This window comes from Sturnira hondurensis, unplaced genomic scaffold (assembly GCF_014824575.4).
Source record: "Sturnira hondurensis isolate 20B ecotype Veracruz unplaced genomic scaffold, ASM1482457v3 Scaffold0006413, whole genome shotgun sequence".
NCBI lineage: Eukaryota > Metazoa > Chordata > Mammalia > Chiroptera > Phyllostomidae > Sturnira > Sturnira hondurensis.
The window spans coordinates 33085296-33103598 of record NW_028079044.1 but is presented as its reverse complement, the minus strand read 5'-3'; the positions used below and the strand labels follow the sequence as shown (position 1 = coordinate 33103598).

The window sequence follows — 18303 nt, the reverse complement described above, 5'->3', positions numbered from 1 at the left end:
GGGAGCTATGCAAATCATTTTGATCAGCTACCTCTGTGTTAAATCTGTTAGTGAGCCTTGTGCAGAATGATTGGGCAGGGTGAGTAGAATGGGGTCAGAAAGGCTGGTGAGGTGAGTATTGAACGAAGCAGGAGACAAAGAGTGAACTAGGACAATGTAGAGGGATGGGGGCAGTCAGAGTCTAGAGTTAGGAGCCGCAAGAGCCAGGCCTTGGCTATTGCTGGGATTTGCTGGTGGGTGGGACCAAAAGGCACTTGGAGGGCCTCCTAGTTTTCTGGCTTGGGAACCTAAAACAGGAATGAGAGAAGAAGGTAAAGGTGTATCAAGGGAAATAACAGGTTTAGCTTTACACATATTAAATTGGATGTACATGCCTGAGGTCCAGAAACCGGATCCTACGGTCCAGGAGATGTCTTGGCTGAAGACTGGGAGGTGGTAGCTGTGCCAGTGGGAATGGGGGAAAGCAGGCAGCATGGCAGAGGGCAGGGCTGGAAGGGCAGGCAGGAGTTAGAGGGAGCAGGACTACAGCCTGGTTCAGACGTCCCTGTCTAGACAATTCATTTTTGTGTTGAGCTGTCTCCCTTCCTTTTCTCTCTTTCTCCTTATTGCTGAATAAGGAGAAAGCAATAAGGTGTGTGCCCTCTATTGTAGACCATATTGGTCCATTCAGAATTACATATGTACATGGCCAGCAGGGAGCTCCTTGAAGGTGAAGAGCTCGTCTCTACGTAAGCCTACGTCCTCAATGCCTCTGCCAGTGCCGAGTGTTTTGTGGGCAGTTCAATTTAATGGAGGATGGCATTGAATATAAAATGACCCACTGCAAAGTTTGACTTAGTGTTGACCAAGATCTAACTTTATATCATTCCCCCTTCCTCTAATTAAACAAAAAATGTTTGCTGTCTATGAGAACATAGGTACAGCTATGCCTTCATCTGTTTGGAACTTGGGATATCTGTTTACAGTAGGAAGAATTCACAAGAGGCGACATAAAGTAGTATAAAATAGTTTGTTATTTTCAAGGTTAGCTGATTTTATGGTGGCTTTTTTTGTATGTGTGGCCAAATTGAGAATTCTGAAAGAGTTCAAGTTTTCCCTTCTTGCAGGCATTTAGAAAAATTAATTTTTCTTTGCTGAGGAAATTATGGCTCAAAGCTACAAGTATAAAATTGGGAACAAACAATGTGTGTTCATCTAACCATAGCATACGAAGCAGCTAACTGCAGGGGATTTTCACTTAGTCAGTTTATGGGATATACACAGTGTGAATGAGAAAATATAAGGCTATTTTTAATACTAAGAATACGACGGCACACTTAGATATCTGTGTGCCAAGTGACAAAAATTGCACTTTTTTCCAACATAGAAATCTTTAAACTGTTAAGGATATAGTTGAACCCAGACAAATGGAACAAATAAAACAATTACAAATAAAATATGGGCCTGTGGAAACACTATAAAAACAGTCCCAGTGAGTTTGAGAAACCTCTAATTTAGGCCTAATGTTGACTAGTTTTGTGTCATTAATTTGCCTTGTAAAGCAATTAAGCTACTTGTGTAATGTAAGGAACTCTGTGCTCCCAAATGTCAGCCCTACTGCCTGACATTCTACCATTATACCTCCTTCCCCGGGTCTTAAAGGGTTTTTTCTGGTGTAAGATTTCCTCTTTAAAAAGTAAATAGCAATTGAAGTGGGGGTCAGAGGGAGGCAGGGGGAGAAGGGAGAAGACACATTGAAGCACTTTCTTCATTTTCTCCGATCACATCATCCTACTGGAAATAGCTTTAGAGAGGAGGGGAGGCTGTCTAGGAGATGGAGATCATTAAGGACAGGTGTGAGGGAAGGTGGCTGATGGGACAGGTGGGAGGAAAGCAAACATGAATTTTGTCTGATGCATCTCATTTAATTTAAACAGCAACTCTATGAGTAATTGTCATTCCCATTTTATTGGTAAGAAAACTGAGATTGAGAGAAACTAGCTTAGCCTTACCCATTTTCTTTTTTCTGAGCTATTTTCTTTGACACCATTAATTTATAATATGTATATATTACAAAGGTATAAAAAGATCCAGTGAAAACATTAGAAAAAGAATATAACTAAATGCTAATAAATTGTGATGATAAGAAATGGCATGAAGGGTGCCTTTTTCTTATGCCTAGTTTTCTGTGTATTTCATAAAACACATGATTACTTCTGTATTGTGATCGTGGTAACAATGGCAACAACAACAAAAGGCAAGTATTGCTTAAGAAAAAAAAAAACACCCTGTTTTTGTTTCTTGGGCTACCAACATTCTTCTAGTAGAGGTGGAAGCCTTTTAACAAATTTATGGAAACAAAGACCCTTTGGTATTTTAAAGGCTTGTTTAGATACATGAAACTCACAATAAAAATTTGGCCATAAAGTTTGGAAGCTTCTCTCTGGACTATGTTAGAGTTGCCCTACCAGTCGCACTGAGAGAAAATTGCACGAGAGTGAATCAGCTGAAAATACAACTGGCAGCGCGATGCGTAAAGGGTTCTGCCCGAGCCCTGCGTTCTGCAGAGAGCGAACATTCAAATGGAGCGTGCCTATCCCTACAGTCGGGACTCCAAAAACATGGCGTCGCATGTTTTTCTTGCGTTCAAAATGCCAAAGATCCAATCAATTCCTTTGAAACAGACAATCAATAAGAAAGATAGTTTTTCTACACAAGGCTGAACACCTGAACTGACTGAACTGAGAGAATATTTCTGCATTGGGCAGATACAGCTGCAATGGGACAAATTGATTATTTAAATCATGTCCCCTCACTATCAAACCAACCAGTTGTAAAGTCAAAAATTTAGTCAGTCCAATATTTCTTTTGTCTATGCATTAGTTTGGGTAACTTGTTTCATCAATTTACCAAATACGTATTTAGTTCCTTAAAATATAATTAAGTCTGAAAAATAGGGGGGAAAAGATTCTGGTTTGGGTTTTCTGCATAAACAATATAAATTGGAAGCAAACAAAAAATCATGTTGGTCCCTGACATATAAATGCTATTTTGTTTCTTTTTTAAATATAGTTTTTTAGGTTATGTACATTTGAATTTAATAACTTGGTTAGAAAGACCTGACTTAGATGGAATATTTATTAAAACATGAATTAAACTTCCTTGAAAGAAAAAAAGTGCAGAGGAAATATTAAAATAAAAGCCCTTAGGTTATAGCAGGTGGAGGTAAGAAGTTTATAGCTAAACTTCCAAAGAGATAAGAAAAGAACTATTCAGAAGAGGAAGAAGCCAGCTCAGCAGGGGCCATTGATTTTGGACACAACTTCATGGGCGCTTGCTCCCATTTGTCAGGGGCACCGTCGTCCCAGCTCAGAGCCCTAGTGCCACACTGTGCTAGTGCCACACTAGTGCCAGTGCCACACTAGTCATCCTCACTGTGTCTTTTGTGTCTAACATGCTCACCTCTCACCCTTTCTTTCTTTGAAACATCTCTCCAGTTCACACCTTAATTTATGTTTTCCGGATGGAGAGTCTTCCAGCCTCATTCCTGAATCACTACAAGCAATTTCCAGAGCTGTCTTCCTGCCACCACTGCCTGGCCTCCAAATCCTCCCAGTCCACAGCTGTCAGGGTCGTCAGCCCCAAACACCACTTCTCTCATTGCTGCTTCCTGCTCACCACTCTCATTCCTTGTTGCCTCTGCAGTAAGTTCAGGCTCCTTTCTCTGCCTGATACTTGGGATTCTCCAAAACCTTCCCTCTCTCTCTCGCTCTCTCTCTCTCTCACCCCACCCCTCACACACACCTATCATCCAATCCTACTCTTGACTACTCACCCAAATACACCATTCGTTTTGGTCAGCCAAGTCACTCATCCCATTACAAATCACTCCCTAAGTGCATGTTGTCCTGTCTTCAAACCCAAACCCTTCCCATCCCATCCATGTCCTTCCCATGTGGAGTGCTGTCCCTCCTGGCTTTTACTTTCCAAATTATCTCCATCTTCCTAGACACTTCTCAAATGCTACCTCTTCCATGATGTCTTCCCTGTTGTCTTTACCTTCATAATTTTCTTTCTTTTCCCTAAATTTCTATCTTACAGATGATCAGGACTAAATTATGTGATGTTCTGATCATGGTACTTACAATACAGTGCTATGGATTTATTTGCCACCCCATACGTCTCAGTGAGGGTGTTATTGGCATTGGTAACAGGGCACTTCATTGTGCGGGACTGTCTTGCATGTTTCAGGGTATTTGGCACCCAGGCTCTTGATGCCAAATGACGGTGATGTTATTGTAACAACCTGAGGTGCTCTGAGTACATTTCCAAATGCCCTAATTATTAAAAATTTCCTTAGAGAAGTGTGATGTGCACACCTGTTTAACAAATAATTTTAACAAACAATCTTTGTTTAAGTGGCAAATATATATTTTGAAGAACAAATATGTGTTTTCTTAATAGTTACCAACATATTACAAATTTAGGAAGGAGGTTCATTAACACCTCATGTTAATCACCATCCATTTTAGGTGTCTTTTATAAGACAGTTCATCAAACTCTTACAACCCTGGATGTTGCTAACTAGCCTCATTTTATAAATGAGGAAACCGAGGCACCGAGAGTCCTGCTTATCCAAGATTGTGCCACTTGGTTAGAACCTGGGCATTTCAGCTCAAGATTGTTTGGAGCCAGACTTTCGCCTTTTCTTTTACCACACAGCCCCTATAGAGACAGCCTATCGTAACATGAAACAACAGTGTGAACGTGTAACCCAATTATCAATTTAAAGGACGTTATTAATGATGTTAGGCTATATTAATAGGCTGATGTTAATGACTATAATTGAAAAGAAGGATATGAGACCAGACAAACAATGTTTCAGAATTTATAACAAGAATATCAATTGGAGTCTAATGAATAAATTTACTCACTGACCTTCTTTGCTGCAGATATTAACCCACAATTTGTCTCTAATGGAGACGTACATATTCTTTCCTGTCGTATTGTATTTGTTAATGTTTGTCTTGGCAGATGGTCAGCAGTTCTCTCTAAATTTCCCTTAATCAGGCTGTGGGTAATAGATGGCCAAGTGTGCCTTGTGTCAGGTAGCACTGCGAGACCCACGGCAGTAGGAATCTAAGAGCTGGCAATAGTTGCTCAGGTCTTCCCTGTCTATCATCCAAGCATCTTCACTAATAAATACATAAATCAAGCTCCCCAATATATAAAATGCTGTAAATATTTCTTTCAGTTACAGTTCATTATTCATTTCATGTTGATCTAAAGCATACATTTATTATAGGTTATTTCACTTGCACCCAAATATCCTGTTATAATTTCTCCTATGTCAGCTAATCTAGAGTTTAGGAAGTGATAGCACAGATGATCCATATGCACACTGCAAAAGGTATACTCAATTTCTACCTATGCACACGGGGAGAATTGCATTCTCTGCACAGGTATACACACACACACACACACACACACACACACACATAAAACCAAGCCATTTGAAAGAGCTGGTAGTGTTGATTTCAAGGGTTTTTTTCAGCTATGAGAATAAGTATTTACCATGAGCTTATTCTGTTTAGCAAAGAAAGAAAGGGAACTCAAAGCTAAGTTTGCAAACAACTTAGAACAATTGTGTAAGTATAAATATGTATGTACTATAAAAGTATTTTGTTCCTAAATTGTCTTTTAAACCATAGCTACTATAACAAAGTTGTACTTCATTCACTTAGTAAAACCACTATTCAGCTGTAACCACATGAGGATTCAGGCAACCTGAAAACATAAAGGGATTTTTAGTTATGCTCAGCAGGAAAAACAGGCACTTCTAAAAATTTGATCACTTTTTGAAACAAGTTGAGCTTGGTGTTACGGTTTTTGTTAGAACATTTCATGAGCAAAGTGTGTTTTCAAATTCTACAGGGTGAGGCACTTTATAGGGAGGGAACTGGGGAAGAGGGTGAGGGAATCTTGTCCAGTAAGACTTTAAACAGTAAGTTCAGGAACCCCTCTCAGTTATGTGTCTCAGCCGAGAGCCACGACAGTATGCTAAAAAAAAATCATTGCTGCTTTGTCTCACCTTTTCTTAAACTATCTTGTCAAACCTTTGCTGTGCAATAAAATTCTTAAAGATAGCCAGCTGCTCTCTCCAGAAGGCAGGAAGGAGATAAATATTTTGATAACATTTCCCAGAGAGGCACAACCATGTGAAGGTGGATTTCTAGGGCTTCTGCTTATATTTCCTTATCTGTAAATAACACCTGAGCCGGTACCTGCTGATGTTCTATCAACATCTCCCCATCTATTTTTAGGGTTTCAGTTGCTCTAGAGATGGGTTTAATATGTAAAGCAGAAGCTTATGCTGGGAAGGAAATGTTTGCATGATTGCATTTTGGTTGAGGCATCAGCTAAGAAGGGCAAGGTTGATTTCATCTCACAAGGACCTCTGTCCCACAGCTCCCCTGTGGACCTGGGCATTCACATGTACTTACCTGCTTCCTTGAAGATACTGTGCTGTTGAAACACCTGTTAGAGGCCTTTGAATTCAAATTCTTGTTCTGATGAACTGAGTCATTTTTCCATGCTTTAGAGTTTTCTTTAGGATCCGAAGGAATGGGATTTAAGAAGAGGATCCTGGCTATGAATCCATAGAGGACAGTGGCCAGGATCATTGGCACAACATAGAAGACAGCAAAGTCCATTAGGTAAATCGGTGAGTAGTAATTTCTGGAGATTTTGTAGCCACAGGAGACCACGATTGCATTTTTGTAGGTGCTAATATTGAGATCCAGCAGGAAGAACCAGAGCATGCAGTACATGGAGGTGAAAGCCCAGACAAAGATGATGATTTTTTTGGCTCTGGAAAATGTGCAGAGAAACTGGGCTTTGATGGGGTGACAGATTGCTATGTACCTCTCAATGGTAAAGGCTGTGATGGAGCAAGAAGATGCATTGATGCCCAAGTACTGGAGGTACGTAATGCACAGGCAGCCAACATAGCCGTAGACCCAGAAGCCGTAGATACTGTCCGTGATGTTAGGCAGGCCTGCAGCCACCAGGACCATGAGATCAGCGACCGCCAGACTCACCAAGTAGCAGTTTGTGGGGGTCCTCATGTGCTTGGTTCTCATGACCACCAGGACTACCATGATGTTGCCCACAATGCCCAGGCCACAGATAATGAGCACAAGTAAGATGGTGACCACTTGGTATTCCAGGCCCACCACTGCTCGTGGCTGCAGCTGTGTTTGGTTCAGTTCGCTTACTGTCTCGTTTTCCATCTTCAGTGGTGTGACGTGTTTCTCAAACAACACTTCTCAAAACATCCTCTCCCCAGCGCCCTGCCTTTCTTCCAGTGCTTCTCTGCCCTGTGAAGAGTGATAGCCCATGTTCATTCACAGCCTTGCCGTTTCAGATTAAGACACAACTTCCGCCTGCTAACCCTCACTTCCTCTCCTCCCCCCCCCCTTTTCTGCAAGAATAGGGCTGATGCGTACTTCTGAAAACTCCTTTTATTGCAACTCCAGTGCAGGATGAACTGTTTTGACCAGCTTACAGTAAGAGGGACCAGTTTCCTCTTCATGGAAAAAAGGCTTAAGAAACAAGAAACAGAAAAAGCTCCCTGTTTTGAAAGAGTGCTCAGAGGGAAAAGACTCAATAATACATGCTAACCAAAAAATAAACACCAGGAAACCTCTCAGATGTTTGGAAAAAGTAAAAATAAGAAAAAGATACAAGAAGGGGGGAGGTGGTGGTGGGGAAGCCAAGATGCTCACTGATCAAGCCCCATAGGAAATCAGCAGCCACTTCCTTAGCTCTCAGAGGGTGAGATCCCTTTGAGCCTACAAATCCCGTGGCCCCTGCCCTACCCACCCCGTAAAGAACGGTCTCTTCTCTTACCTTTCCTCTCTTCTGTTGTGCTGCTTGCTTCCCTGGGTGGATGAAGCAGTAAGAAGTCCAAGTTCCCAAAGCTGCAAAGATTCTCGTCTACTTTGTTTGACAGGGAGACCACTTAGCACTGCTCATCTCCAGAACTGCAGTTCCTCTGAACCCTCGCAGCTCTGTTCAAGCGATGACAGACCATTCAGCCGCAGCAGAGGCAGCAGCAGGAGCAGGAGCAGCGAGGCTGTCAAATCATAGATCGTCTCCTAATGAGAACTCTCTCTCTCTCTCTCTCTCTCTCTGTATTTCTCTCTTTCTCTCTCTCTCTCTCACACACACACACACACATACACACTACACACACATTGACATATGCACTCACAAATGCCACTTGGTTCTCACTGATTCTTAATCTTCTCCTTTTGCAGAATTTACTTTGAACTCTGCTGATGTTACACTCTTCACTCTGGAAGGCTGAAATCACAAGCAAGGGATCCAGTAGCAGGTGGTCTTTACAGTTGCTTATGGCCTGAGTTCTGTGGGCACTTCAGTTCCTGAGCAGCCCTGCGCTATATCGACACCCCCTGTTTGGTAGGAACTTTGGAAAAGCAAACACATCCTCCTCAGCCCAGACACAGCCCTTGGATCTTGAAATATCTGTCTGAGCTGAAATCAACTTCTTTCTTGACTGCAGAAACCCTTAGACCATTTCTCCAGAAAATTAGGGAAAGTGTCTCCCTCCTCTCATATTATGCGAATGGAGAATGAGTAAAAATTAATCTAAAATCATTTTAGCTTCAATCTTCTGGGGCTTATGAATACTAGTGAACTAAAAAAAATTGTTTGAGCTGCAAACGTCAATTTAAACCTGCACCCGATCTGTTAAGTTTGTTTTTCAATTCTGCCCCTGCATCACTCGATAGAATTTCTCTCATTGCCCCCCGTGCCCCTGCCGTCTTCGTCTCCCCTCTGGACTCTCAGCCAGAGGTACCACCCAGCGATGTTTTTTGTTCATTTATTTCCAGGTGAAAACTTGTTCAGTGGAAGCCTAGGCCAGTGACTCATGCCTCTCTGGTACCACATGTCTGAAACAAAATTTTGTAGACCCATTTTTTAAATGAAATGTGAACTTGACATTGACTTTTATTTGTCTAAAGTTGTCCATGGGAAAATCTTTTTTTTATGAAAGCTTAGAAAAGGTGTCTCACCTCTCAGGCACCAACTGAGTACACCAAATGTTAATGCTCATCCACTTTTACTTTATTAACTGACTGAGAAAAAATAGCCCTTACCTGAAATTCCCATATGGTGACATCATCCTTCCAGAAGATGTCAATGGAAGAATAGATTTCAAGAAGACAGGACCTTGGGAGTACTAAAGCCGTGTTCAAAGCTAGGTGACAATGACTTAAAAGTGGGACAATGGATCATATGGAATAAATCCCACCCTCTGAATAACCAAGGGCTCCTTGAGTGTCTCCTGCTCCTTTCAAAATCATCGGTAGTTACAAATTAATGACTCATGACCCAGATTCAGCTTCCAAACGGGTGTTGTTTAGCTTGCAAGTGTAAGCTTGAGTGTCATTTAAAATAAGTTGATCGTTGTCTACCTTTCCAAATTGACAAATTGTATACTAAATCTGGATTTCTGTCTGTCCAGAAAACAGGAAAGATGTAGAGCCACGGGCCCCTATTCCTGCGTAGAAATGATTATCTGGAGGTGAGTGGTGGTTGTGGGTAGCAGTTTGAGGGGCCCTTGGTACAGGAAGTGCCTTCCATTTTCCTCATGGAAACTGCTTCCTTCTTATCTGCCCCACGTGCCAGCCTCACTCAGTTATCACAACACCTGGCCTCTGTAGCCCTTTGAGTCTCAACCTCCGTGTCATGTACAAGTTCCTGGGAGAGACAATGGAGAGTACCAGCCACCTGCAAATTCTTTTTACCCCAAGGAGAATTTCAGCCCACATTCTATTGAAGTAGTTTGTGTTCCCCACTGGTTTAGCAGACTGGACCGCGGATGTACCTGGCACCTTTTTCCCTGGTCTAGAGGACAGGGATTGCTCCGAACACCCCATTTCTTGACTAGACCTCACGCATCGCAGGATAAAAAATTCTAAGATGAAGAAGGCGTGACCTCCCTACCCGATCCCAACCACACCACCTCCAACCCGAAATGCCCCTTGAAGTCATATTTCATAAAGCACATCTCTGCTGTCATTCTCCCTAGAGTTTTACTCAGTTGCCACGCCTCCACAAAAAGACCTTTCTTCAAGTCCTATACTTAGGCAGTAAGGATGAGGGGAGAGATCATTTATAATGCCGTGTGCTCTGGCAATTCCATCCCTGCTCCAAGTCTTCTCTTAGCACATTCTTCAGTATTTCCATGCAAGTTCACCATTCTGAGTCTCTATGTTGTGTCTCTCTTTAGTCTCTTAGCACATAGTTATTAAGCTCCTACTATGTACTAAGGACATAGTATATAAAATTTTGTTTTTACTTTCAGATAGGTCGTAGTCTACAGTTACAGGGAGATACGCATAAAAAAGTATGTCAAGAGGGTTTAGGTTGCAAAAGAGAAGTCATCTGCAGTGGGGCGGGGGGGGGGGTGGGGGGACAACGGACTGAGGGACCAGAGAGGGCTCCAGTCTCAGCGTAAAACACAGTTTCCTTTCATTAGGTGGGGAGGGTGAGATCTTCTGACTGAAGGCCTTAGGATATGTAAAGCCCAGCTGTGTGAAATGGCAAGGGTTTTGGAGGGTGGGGCAGCAATTTTATGATTCCACTCTGGCCATGAGGAGTCTGAGTTGGTAATGAGGTGGTCCTAATGATGAGCAGGCTACCCCTTCCGCTCTGGCTTAGACCACCCCCCTCCCTTAACTTGTTCTTTCAATTCTGGGGAGGCTAAACTTCTGACTCCACCTTCCCAGGCATGTCTGCTCCTTATGGTCCTGCCTATTTTCAGTCCAAACTAAATACCCTTTGCAAAATTATATTTTCAAAGTAACTGTGATTTTATAAGGTGGAATTTTTTTATTTGTAAAACCCCAATTAGGTAATATCTAATAAACACTCCCTATGGTAAAAGAACTGCACAAAAGTAGGATAAAATTAGACTAAACCTTACATTTGGGTTGAGACTTCTTGTTTCTCATAATATCTGAAATTCTAAGATAGTAGAATTGTGGCTTTTATATCTTTTAAAATGTCTTTTTGTATCTTTTGAGTACTTTTGATAGAGAGATGTGCTCTTTGAGAACAATCCGGTGGCATCTGATTTTGAAAAGAAGGTGGCAATTCACGGCCACGTGCTTTCATGCCCACAAAACACCGCACGTGCTTTCCTGCCCACTGCAGTCTTTCTTTCTTCTCTCTGACCTTCCACCCTCAGCGGGGCCACTGCACTCGTGCACCCCTTGGCCAGCATCAATATGAGCATCAGACTTCACAGGCTCCTCTAAGAATGTTCTTGGAATCCTGGTCAGGACTGTTTTTGGGAGGGTCTGCCTCAGACCTTACCCTTGAACTTGGGAAAATTTAGGATTGTACTTCTGCTTTCCATCCTTGGCATTCCTAATCAGATAGCTTACTCTCAGTATCGTACTTTCTCTTTCCTTGTTACTCTATGAAACTATCTGCTTGTCCTTGAGGCACAGTGGCTGACCTGATATCGCACCTGCTGGGCCCACCTACCTCTACACGAGAGGAATTTGGGAGATGATCTTAGCTATCCAGGTAGTAGGTGGTCCTCCACTGGTTCTCATGAACCCATTAGATAGATGATTACTTATGCTATCAGTGTTTCTCAAGCTTTAGCATGCATCTGAATTTCCCAGAGACCTTGAAACCTATATCCCTGGATTCATCTGTAAACTGCTGTTTTAGTTATTCTAGGATGGGGCCTGAGTGTGTGCATTTCTTATAAACTTCCAGGTAATGCTGATGCTAGTGGTCGGTGGTCCACAGTTTGAATAATGCTGTGAGTAACTGTACGATCTAGCTCAATGGTTCTCATGTGGGAAGTGGAGAGCAATGACGAATGAGAATCACCTGGAGGGAGTTTCAAACTGTACATACCTGGCTAGTCCGCCTACATCTTTGAAATAGAGGTGTCTTTCCCAGGATTGGACCAGGGCCTGAGAAGGAGATCTGGACCCTGGACAAAAGTGTTCATCTTACTGTGTGTCTTAAACTGGCAGAACGGGCTGAGCTTCAAAGGTGGGGGGTTGCTGGGAAGTAGAACAGCTCTCCTTATCACAGTCAAGTGCCACTAGGGTCCCAGACACTGTAGACATTCAGCTGGGTCAGTGGCTTGTACCGCCCATGGCAGAGTGAGGAGGGGTCAACATTTAAAGGAGTGACAAAAACCTCAGTGATTGATATTTAAAATTAATATTTGAATGCAGTATTTTGTAAAAGAATTAATGCAAAAGGTTTTTGATGAATAAAATATCAAAATTTTAAGACAGAACCAATATCATGAATTTTTCCTTTCATGTTAAGTTTTCAAGTACTGAGCCTTTATGTAAAAGTTTGATAGTTTGTTTATTATGGACTATTTGTCATTCATTTTCATTTTTAAAACTATAGCATTAAAGTTGTATCTTGATCACTAGAATTTTGTTTTTGAGGTCCATTGAATTTTGCACCTTCCCTTGCTTCACCTTATTCCCAGATTTCTGATCCCTGGTTGAATTTTAGAATCATCTGGACGGTTTTTAAAAATTTAGATACTTAGGCCCCTCTTCCAGACATTTAATTAATCATGAAACAAAGCCCAAGATTTGGTCCATACGACAATGGTCAAGAGCCACTAATCTACACCAAAAAAAGCTGGCCTCTGGAGATGAAGGACTGGAGCACACGACAGCCGAGGCTGCAGGACAGCCAGTACGGTGAGATAAACGGGATGCAAGTCACCTGCCAAGATTCGAAAAGGGGCCAGCAGGAAACTTTGGCAGCAGAGGCCTGGCACAGGTCTCTGGGTCCTGGGAGAATTTGTATTACTGTGAGGGTGTCTGGGTTTGGAAGTGCTGAATGCGGTGCAGTCTATCAAGTTAATAGTCGGGAACAGAAACCGCGTCAAAGACTTAGTCACTGGACGTGGGATATGAGGTCGGGGTTCTGGGAGTAGAAAACAACGGGCTTTATGCTGAGTCACCTAGATACTGAACTAAGGATCTTCCAATTTCCTCAGTTCAGGTGTAACTTCCTCCAGAGTCTGGATAGAAGAAGGCATTTGGCAAACTAGAGGAAAAAAATGTCCAAATCCAATTTTTGCTGAACTTTAAATATGACCTACGGAAAACTGTTGGCTATTGATCAATAAAGGAAAATACTTTATGTGATGGGATTATCAAGCCATGTTTGTGCTTGTGGAGAAGACACAAATTCCTGTTTACACCGAAAGATAAAACTCGCTGTGTTGGGTATTTTGGGTGCAAGCTACTCTTCTTCTCTGTTTCTCTACCATGTACGCATATACTTTTATATATCCCAGAGTCCACATTTGTGGAGAAAATAGGATCTTAAATTTAAAACTAAGTGCCATAGAACTCAACTTAGAAATGTCTAAAAATGAAGAGGTGTGAACACGTACACGTAGCTCCTTTCCCCTGCATCAGCCCCTTCTGTTACCTCACCAGGGGGAGCGTGTTCAGGAAGGGTTCACCCTGATTACAAGGTTCCCCAAAGTGCCTCTTGTGGGCATGACCTGTACAAAAGGTTGAAGAGTGAGAATTTAATCAAAACATCTAACGTCTGAGCTTGTGCTTATTTCGAGTTATTGCATGTTTTATGGAACACTAAACTTACTTTTAAAAAGGCATATAATTTTTAAAAGTTACTGTTAAGTTATTACAAACTTCCATTTTATAGTTGATTATGTTTTATGCTTTACTCTGAATGTTAAAAATCTCAAGTCCAAGTTTGTATCTTCACATGAATAGTTGCATAAGACTTTAACAATAAAAGGCTTTTTTCCTGCTAAATCTATCAATTTAGTATTTGACCTTCAGTTCCTCCTCTGATTCATATTTCTTTAGTGTACCATAGCCACAAATGTAGACATATAGTGCTGCTTCCCAAATATGCATATATAATTTTCTCTAAAAACGTATTTTATTCAGATACAATTTACATAAAAATGCAAAAAACTCATTTTAAGTGTAGAGTTTTATGTGTTTTAACAAATATATAAACCTTTGAGGCCACCACCACAAACATGATACAGAAAACTTCCAACACCCTAAAATGTCCCCCACACTCCTGTGTCGAGTCTCTATCCCCTGAACAATTCTGTGTTCAGGTAAGTGATGCCCAGCTTTCTATCTTTAGATTATATTGATCTTTTGAACAGTTTCATATAAGTAGAATTGTAATGCATATAGTTTTTCCTTTTCATTGAGTTTTTGGGGGTGATACTGGTGAACAAAATTATACAGGTATAAGGTGCACAGTTGTACCACACATCACCTGTACACTGTATTGTGTGTTCACCACCCCAAGTCAAGTCTCCGTCCACCAATCACCATTTACTGCGCCCCATACCCTCCTCATCCTCCCTCTACCCCTCTCCCTGGCAATCACCAAACTATTGTCCCTGTCCATGAGTTTTTTCTCTTTTTCCCCCTTTTTTGCTCAATCCCATAATTCTACATTTTTAGTGTTTTCCCAAACATTTACAGTCATCTTGCAATCAATAGAGATTTTTAAAGAAATTTTTTAAATTAAGTTTTACAGCATACAGCATGTATTCTTATGCTTGGCTTTTTGAAATCAGAGGAAGGGGGAGAGAGAGAGAAACAGTGATTTGTTGCTTTTCCCCTTATTTATGCATTCATTGGTTGGTTCTTGTATGTAGCTTGACCAGGAATCAAACCCACAACCTTCATGAATCAGGAGACAGTGCTCCAACCAACTGAGCTACCTGACTAGGGCCAGCATTTTGTTACATGAATCAGTAGTTTGTCCCCTTTTGTGGATGTATAATAATCCATTGTAGGTATGTATAGCTATATCTTATTTTGTTTATTAATTCAAATGCTGCTGGACATTTTGATTTTTTTCAGGTTTGAGTTATTGTGAATAAAACTATTAATAGGCATACAAATGCCATGTCTGTGGAAATATTTTGTGATAGTTCTTGAATAAGGATTATCAAATTACCTGAGAGTGAAATTGCTAGGACACAAATTTAGAATTTGTTTACATTTTTATGAAACTGCCAAAATGTTTTCCAAAAATGATTGCACCATATTCATACAAATCTACATAATGCTTTGTTTTTATTCAAATCTGCATAACGGCTACACATAAAACATTCAAAGCAAGAAAGTAACCCTACATGTTTAGGGGAAGCTCAGAACTCTCCTTGATGCGTTGGTGTGACCCCAGCACACAGCAGACGAAACACACACAGAGCACAGAGAAGGCAGCTTGTGTACAATACAACGCTGTTGTGCAAATGAGTGGATTCATTTTCCCAAGTGACTGACTTGAAATATTATTCATAGAATAAATGTGGTGAGTACATGGCATATTATATATAAGGCATTCAATCCAGCACTTGGCACATAATAAAAGTTTAGTGTATTTGCTACCTTATAAACACAATGTATTTGGGAACAATAAAACTGATATCATTAAACTTACTAAAACGCCATGCTGCACCTTTAAAATACCTGTTATAAGATATGTCTTGCTGTGTCTCATGGAATATTTTGGTGGTTTGGCTGGGAATTATGTCTGCGGAGATCCTGGTGCCGTATCCTCTTATCCTCCTGCACCTGAGTCAATGCAAGAGGGAATAGTACATTTTTTTGCTTCAGTAATTTTATTAATTAACTTTTAAAAATGCAAGTATTTGTTTATTCACCAGGATTACATCAATAAGAAATGGAAGAATTTGTGGAATTAAAATTCTTAGGAACGTCTTTGAAATTATGATTGTGATAGAAAATCTAGAAAAATTATTTGTTTTCATTGTTAGGAATAGTTGCCTTATGTAGTAGCCTAAGACAGAGTAGAAAATACAGTAGTACATAGTAGAAAGCTGTACATAGTAAAAAGGCAAGGAAGACAGTAATTACAAATAAAATCCAGGGAGTGATCGGGTTTTTAGCTGGCTAACTGCAACTAAAGATTATCTTAGCACTCACGTGCAGAAGGGGTCACCCCCCCATAAGAGATGTTTTCTGGCAGTCACCACAGGTGGCCCAAATGTGTGGAGAAGGTGGGTGGGGTGGGAGCTCCTTGGGGGTGATGGTGATAAGAACTGGTGGTTTGCTTGACGGAGCTAAGTAAGATCTGCTAAAATCAGAAGTGTTGTCTTAGAGAATCAAAGGCCACTTTAATATTGAAATGATTAATAAATAAATGACTGTAAATAAAAAGAGGCATTAATATGGAACACATTTTCAATTTGTGAAATCATCATGGTAATTTCCTCTACGTCAAGACTTTTCCAAAACATCTTACTGTATTTTTTCATAAACTTTGCAGTGTGCTGGGATATCCTCCTGCAAGAAGAATGGCAGGAACGAAGTGCAGTGAATGAATTATGAGGCAACATTAGGAAGTGATTTCTCACCTTCAGTGTCAAGGTTCTGTTGCCTGCCCACCTGTTTATCCATTCCTGCTTGGTAAACGCTTTCTTATTGAGTGTCAGTTATTTGACAGGCTCTCTGCCAGACCCTGCAGATAAAAATGTGACTACAAAGAGCACAGAGCAGCTCCCAGCCTGCAGGAGGCACCCATATCAGCTGCTGATTGTCATGCAGTGTTTTAGCTGTTGTATGGAGGTGTGTACACATTTTTAAGGGTGTATAGTGTAAGGAGTGACTAACTCCATGTGAAACAGTATGGAGGAATTTCACCAGACCGAGGAAAAAGTTAATAAGTCTTGCGCCTGGGGGGGAAAAAAGCAATAAAGAATCAGATAATAGTCCCTGGCCAACCAGTTGGGCCATAAAGATGGAAGCGTGAATAGAAGATTCCCAGTGTGGAGCAGCAGCTGGCCAGTCTCTCTGTCTGAGGATGTCCCAAGTGAACATTGCTCCACAATACACGCAATGCCTGACTTTTTCATCTCTGGGTGGGGAACCCTTTTGCAAAGGCATTTGCCAAGCCCACGTTCTTGACGCAGACTGACTGGTCTTTAGTCCCAGCTTGCTTACTGTCTGTGTGTCTTTGGCAAGTTGTTTTAATCATAGTTATAGAGTGGTGTGCCTTTTTAGGATTAAATAAAATAATATGAATTAAAATGATTAGAACTATGCCCACATGAAAATGTACTAAGTTAACCGTTATTAAATTTAAAGTAGAAAAAACAATGTTTTCTAATTATGCTGAGGTTGGAGGCATGAGCCTTGAAAGTTGTATGCAGCTAACTGCTTATTGGCTTCAAGAAGTAACCGGGTCCCCCAGCTAGTGTAGCTCAGTGGATCGAGTGCCAGCTTGTGAACCACAGAGTCACTGGTTCGATTCCCAGTCAGGGCACATGCCTGGGTTGCAGGCCAGGTCCCCACTAGGGGGCACACAAGAAGCAACCACACATTGATGTTTCTCTTCCTCTCTTTCTGCCTCCCTTCCCCTCTTTCTGGAAATAAAATGAATAAAATCTTTTTAAAAAGAAGTGATAGGGCCATCTTAAAAAAAAGCTGGATGGTCATCAGTATTGAAGAGAACTAACAGAGAAAAGCCAGGATTTCAATCTGGTTAATGATGAGTGGAATGGATAGAGATACTTCTTTTTTGCTGAATGGATTCTTCAAATAAGTCAAGGAAACCAGAGTGTCCATTTTTATGACTCCTTCTAGTTGAAGCTTTATAGTCTCTCTGCGTGTTCTAAAGGAATTTCCAAAAGCAATAGATGTTTAGCAAAATCTAGCAAATGAATACTTAAAAAGAGAATAAAATTGTCAAGCATCGTTATTTTTCACACTTCAGGTTAAGACTCAATTTTGTGTTAGGTAATCAATTTAAATTTTTATGACAAATACTATTTTAGATTGCAGATAATATGGGTAAGTATTATTTCATAAACTTCTAGTTTTACTGAATTCGTATAGGTAATAACATGACTGACAGTATTCCAAGAACTTTATAATACTCCATTGAGTCTCATACCAATCTTAGGAAATCAATTACCAACTCTATTTTGCAAATAAGGAAACCAAGTTGTTTAACCAAGGGGTTAAACTTTACAAGGACAGAGTGTTGATCTATTCCAGAGCCAGGGTACAGACCTGGCAGTCTGGCCAGAAGCTATGAGGCATACAGCTACACTATAAAATGCATGCCTCACTGTGGGTCTAGGTCAAAAGCGTTTGAAAGCCAATATGATGAAGAGATGAGCAAGTCCTACTACTCTGAGGTCTCTCGGCAGGTGTGCTGCTGATGCAAACCTCCCCCCTTCTTGGCAATTGCAGTTAA

General features: G+C 41.0%; 1 protein-coding gene across 1 annotated transcript in view; it reads right to left on the bottom strand.

The window, feature by feature from the left end:
• Positions 1-7271, bottom strand: part of TRHR (thyrotropin releasing hormone receptor) — a 35745-nt gene extending 28474 nt beyond the window's left edge. The window contains exon 1 of the mRNA XM_037049015.1: positions 6483-7271. Coding sequence (XP_036904910.1) covers positions 6483-7271 — 789 coding nt within the window. The remainder of the gene's footprint in view (positions 1-6482) is intronic.
• Between the last annotated feature and the right edge of the window lie 11032 nt (positions 7272-18303).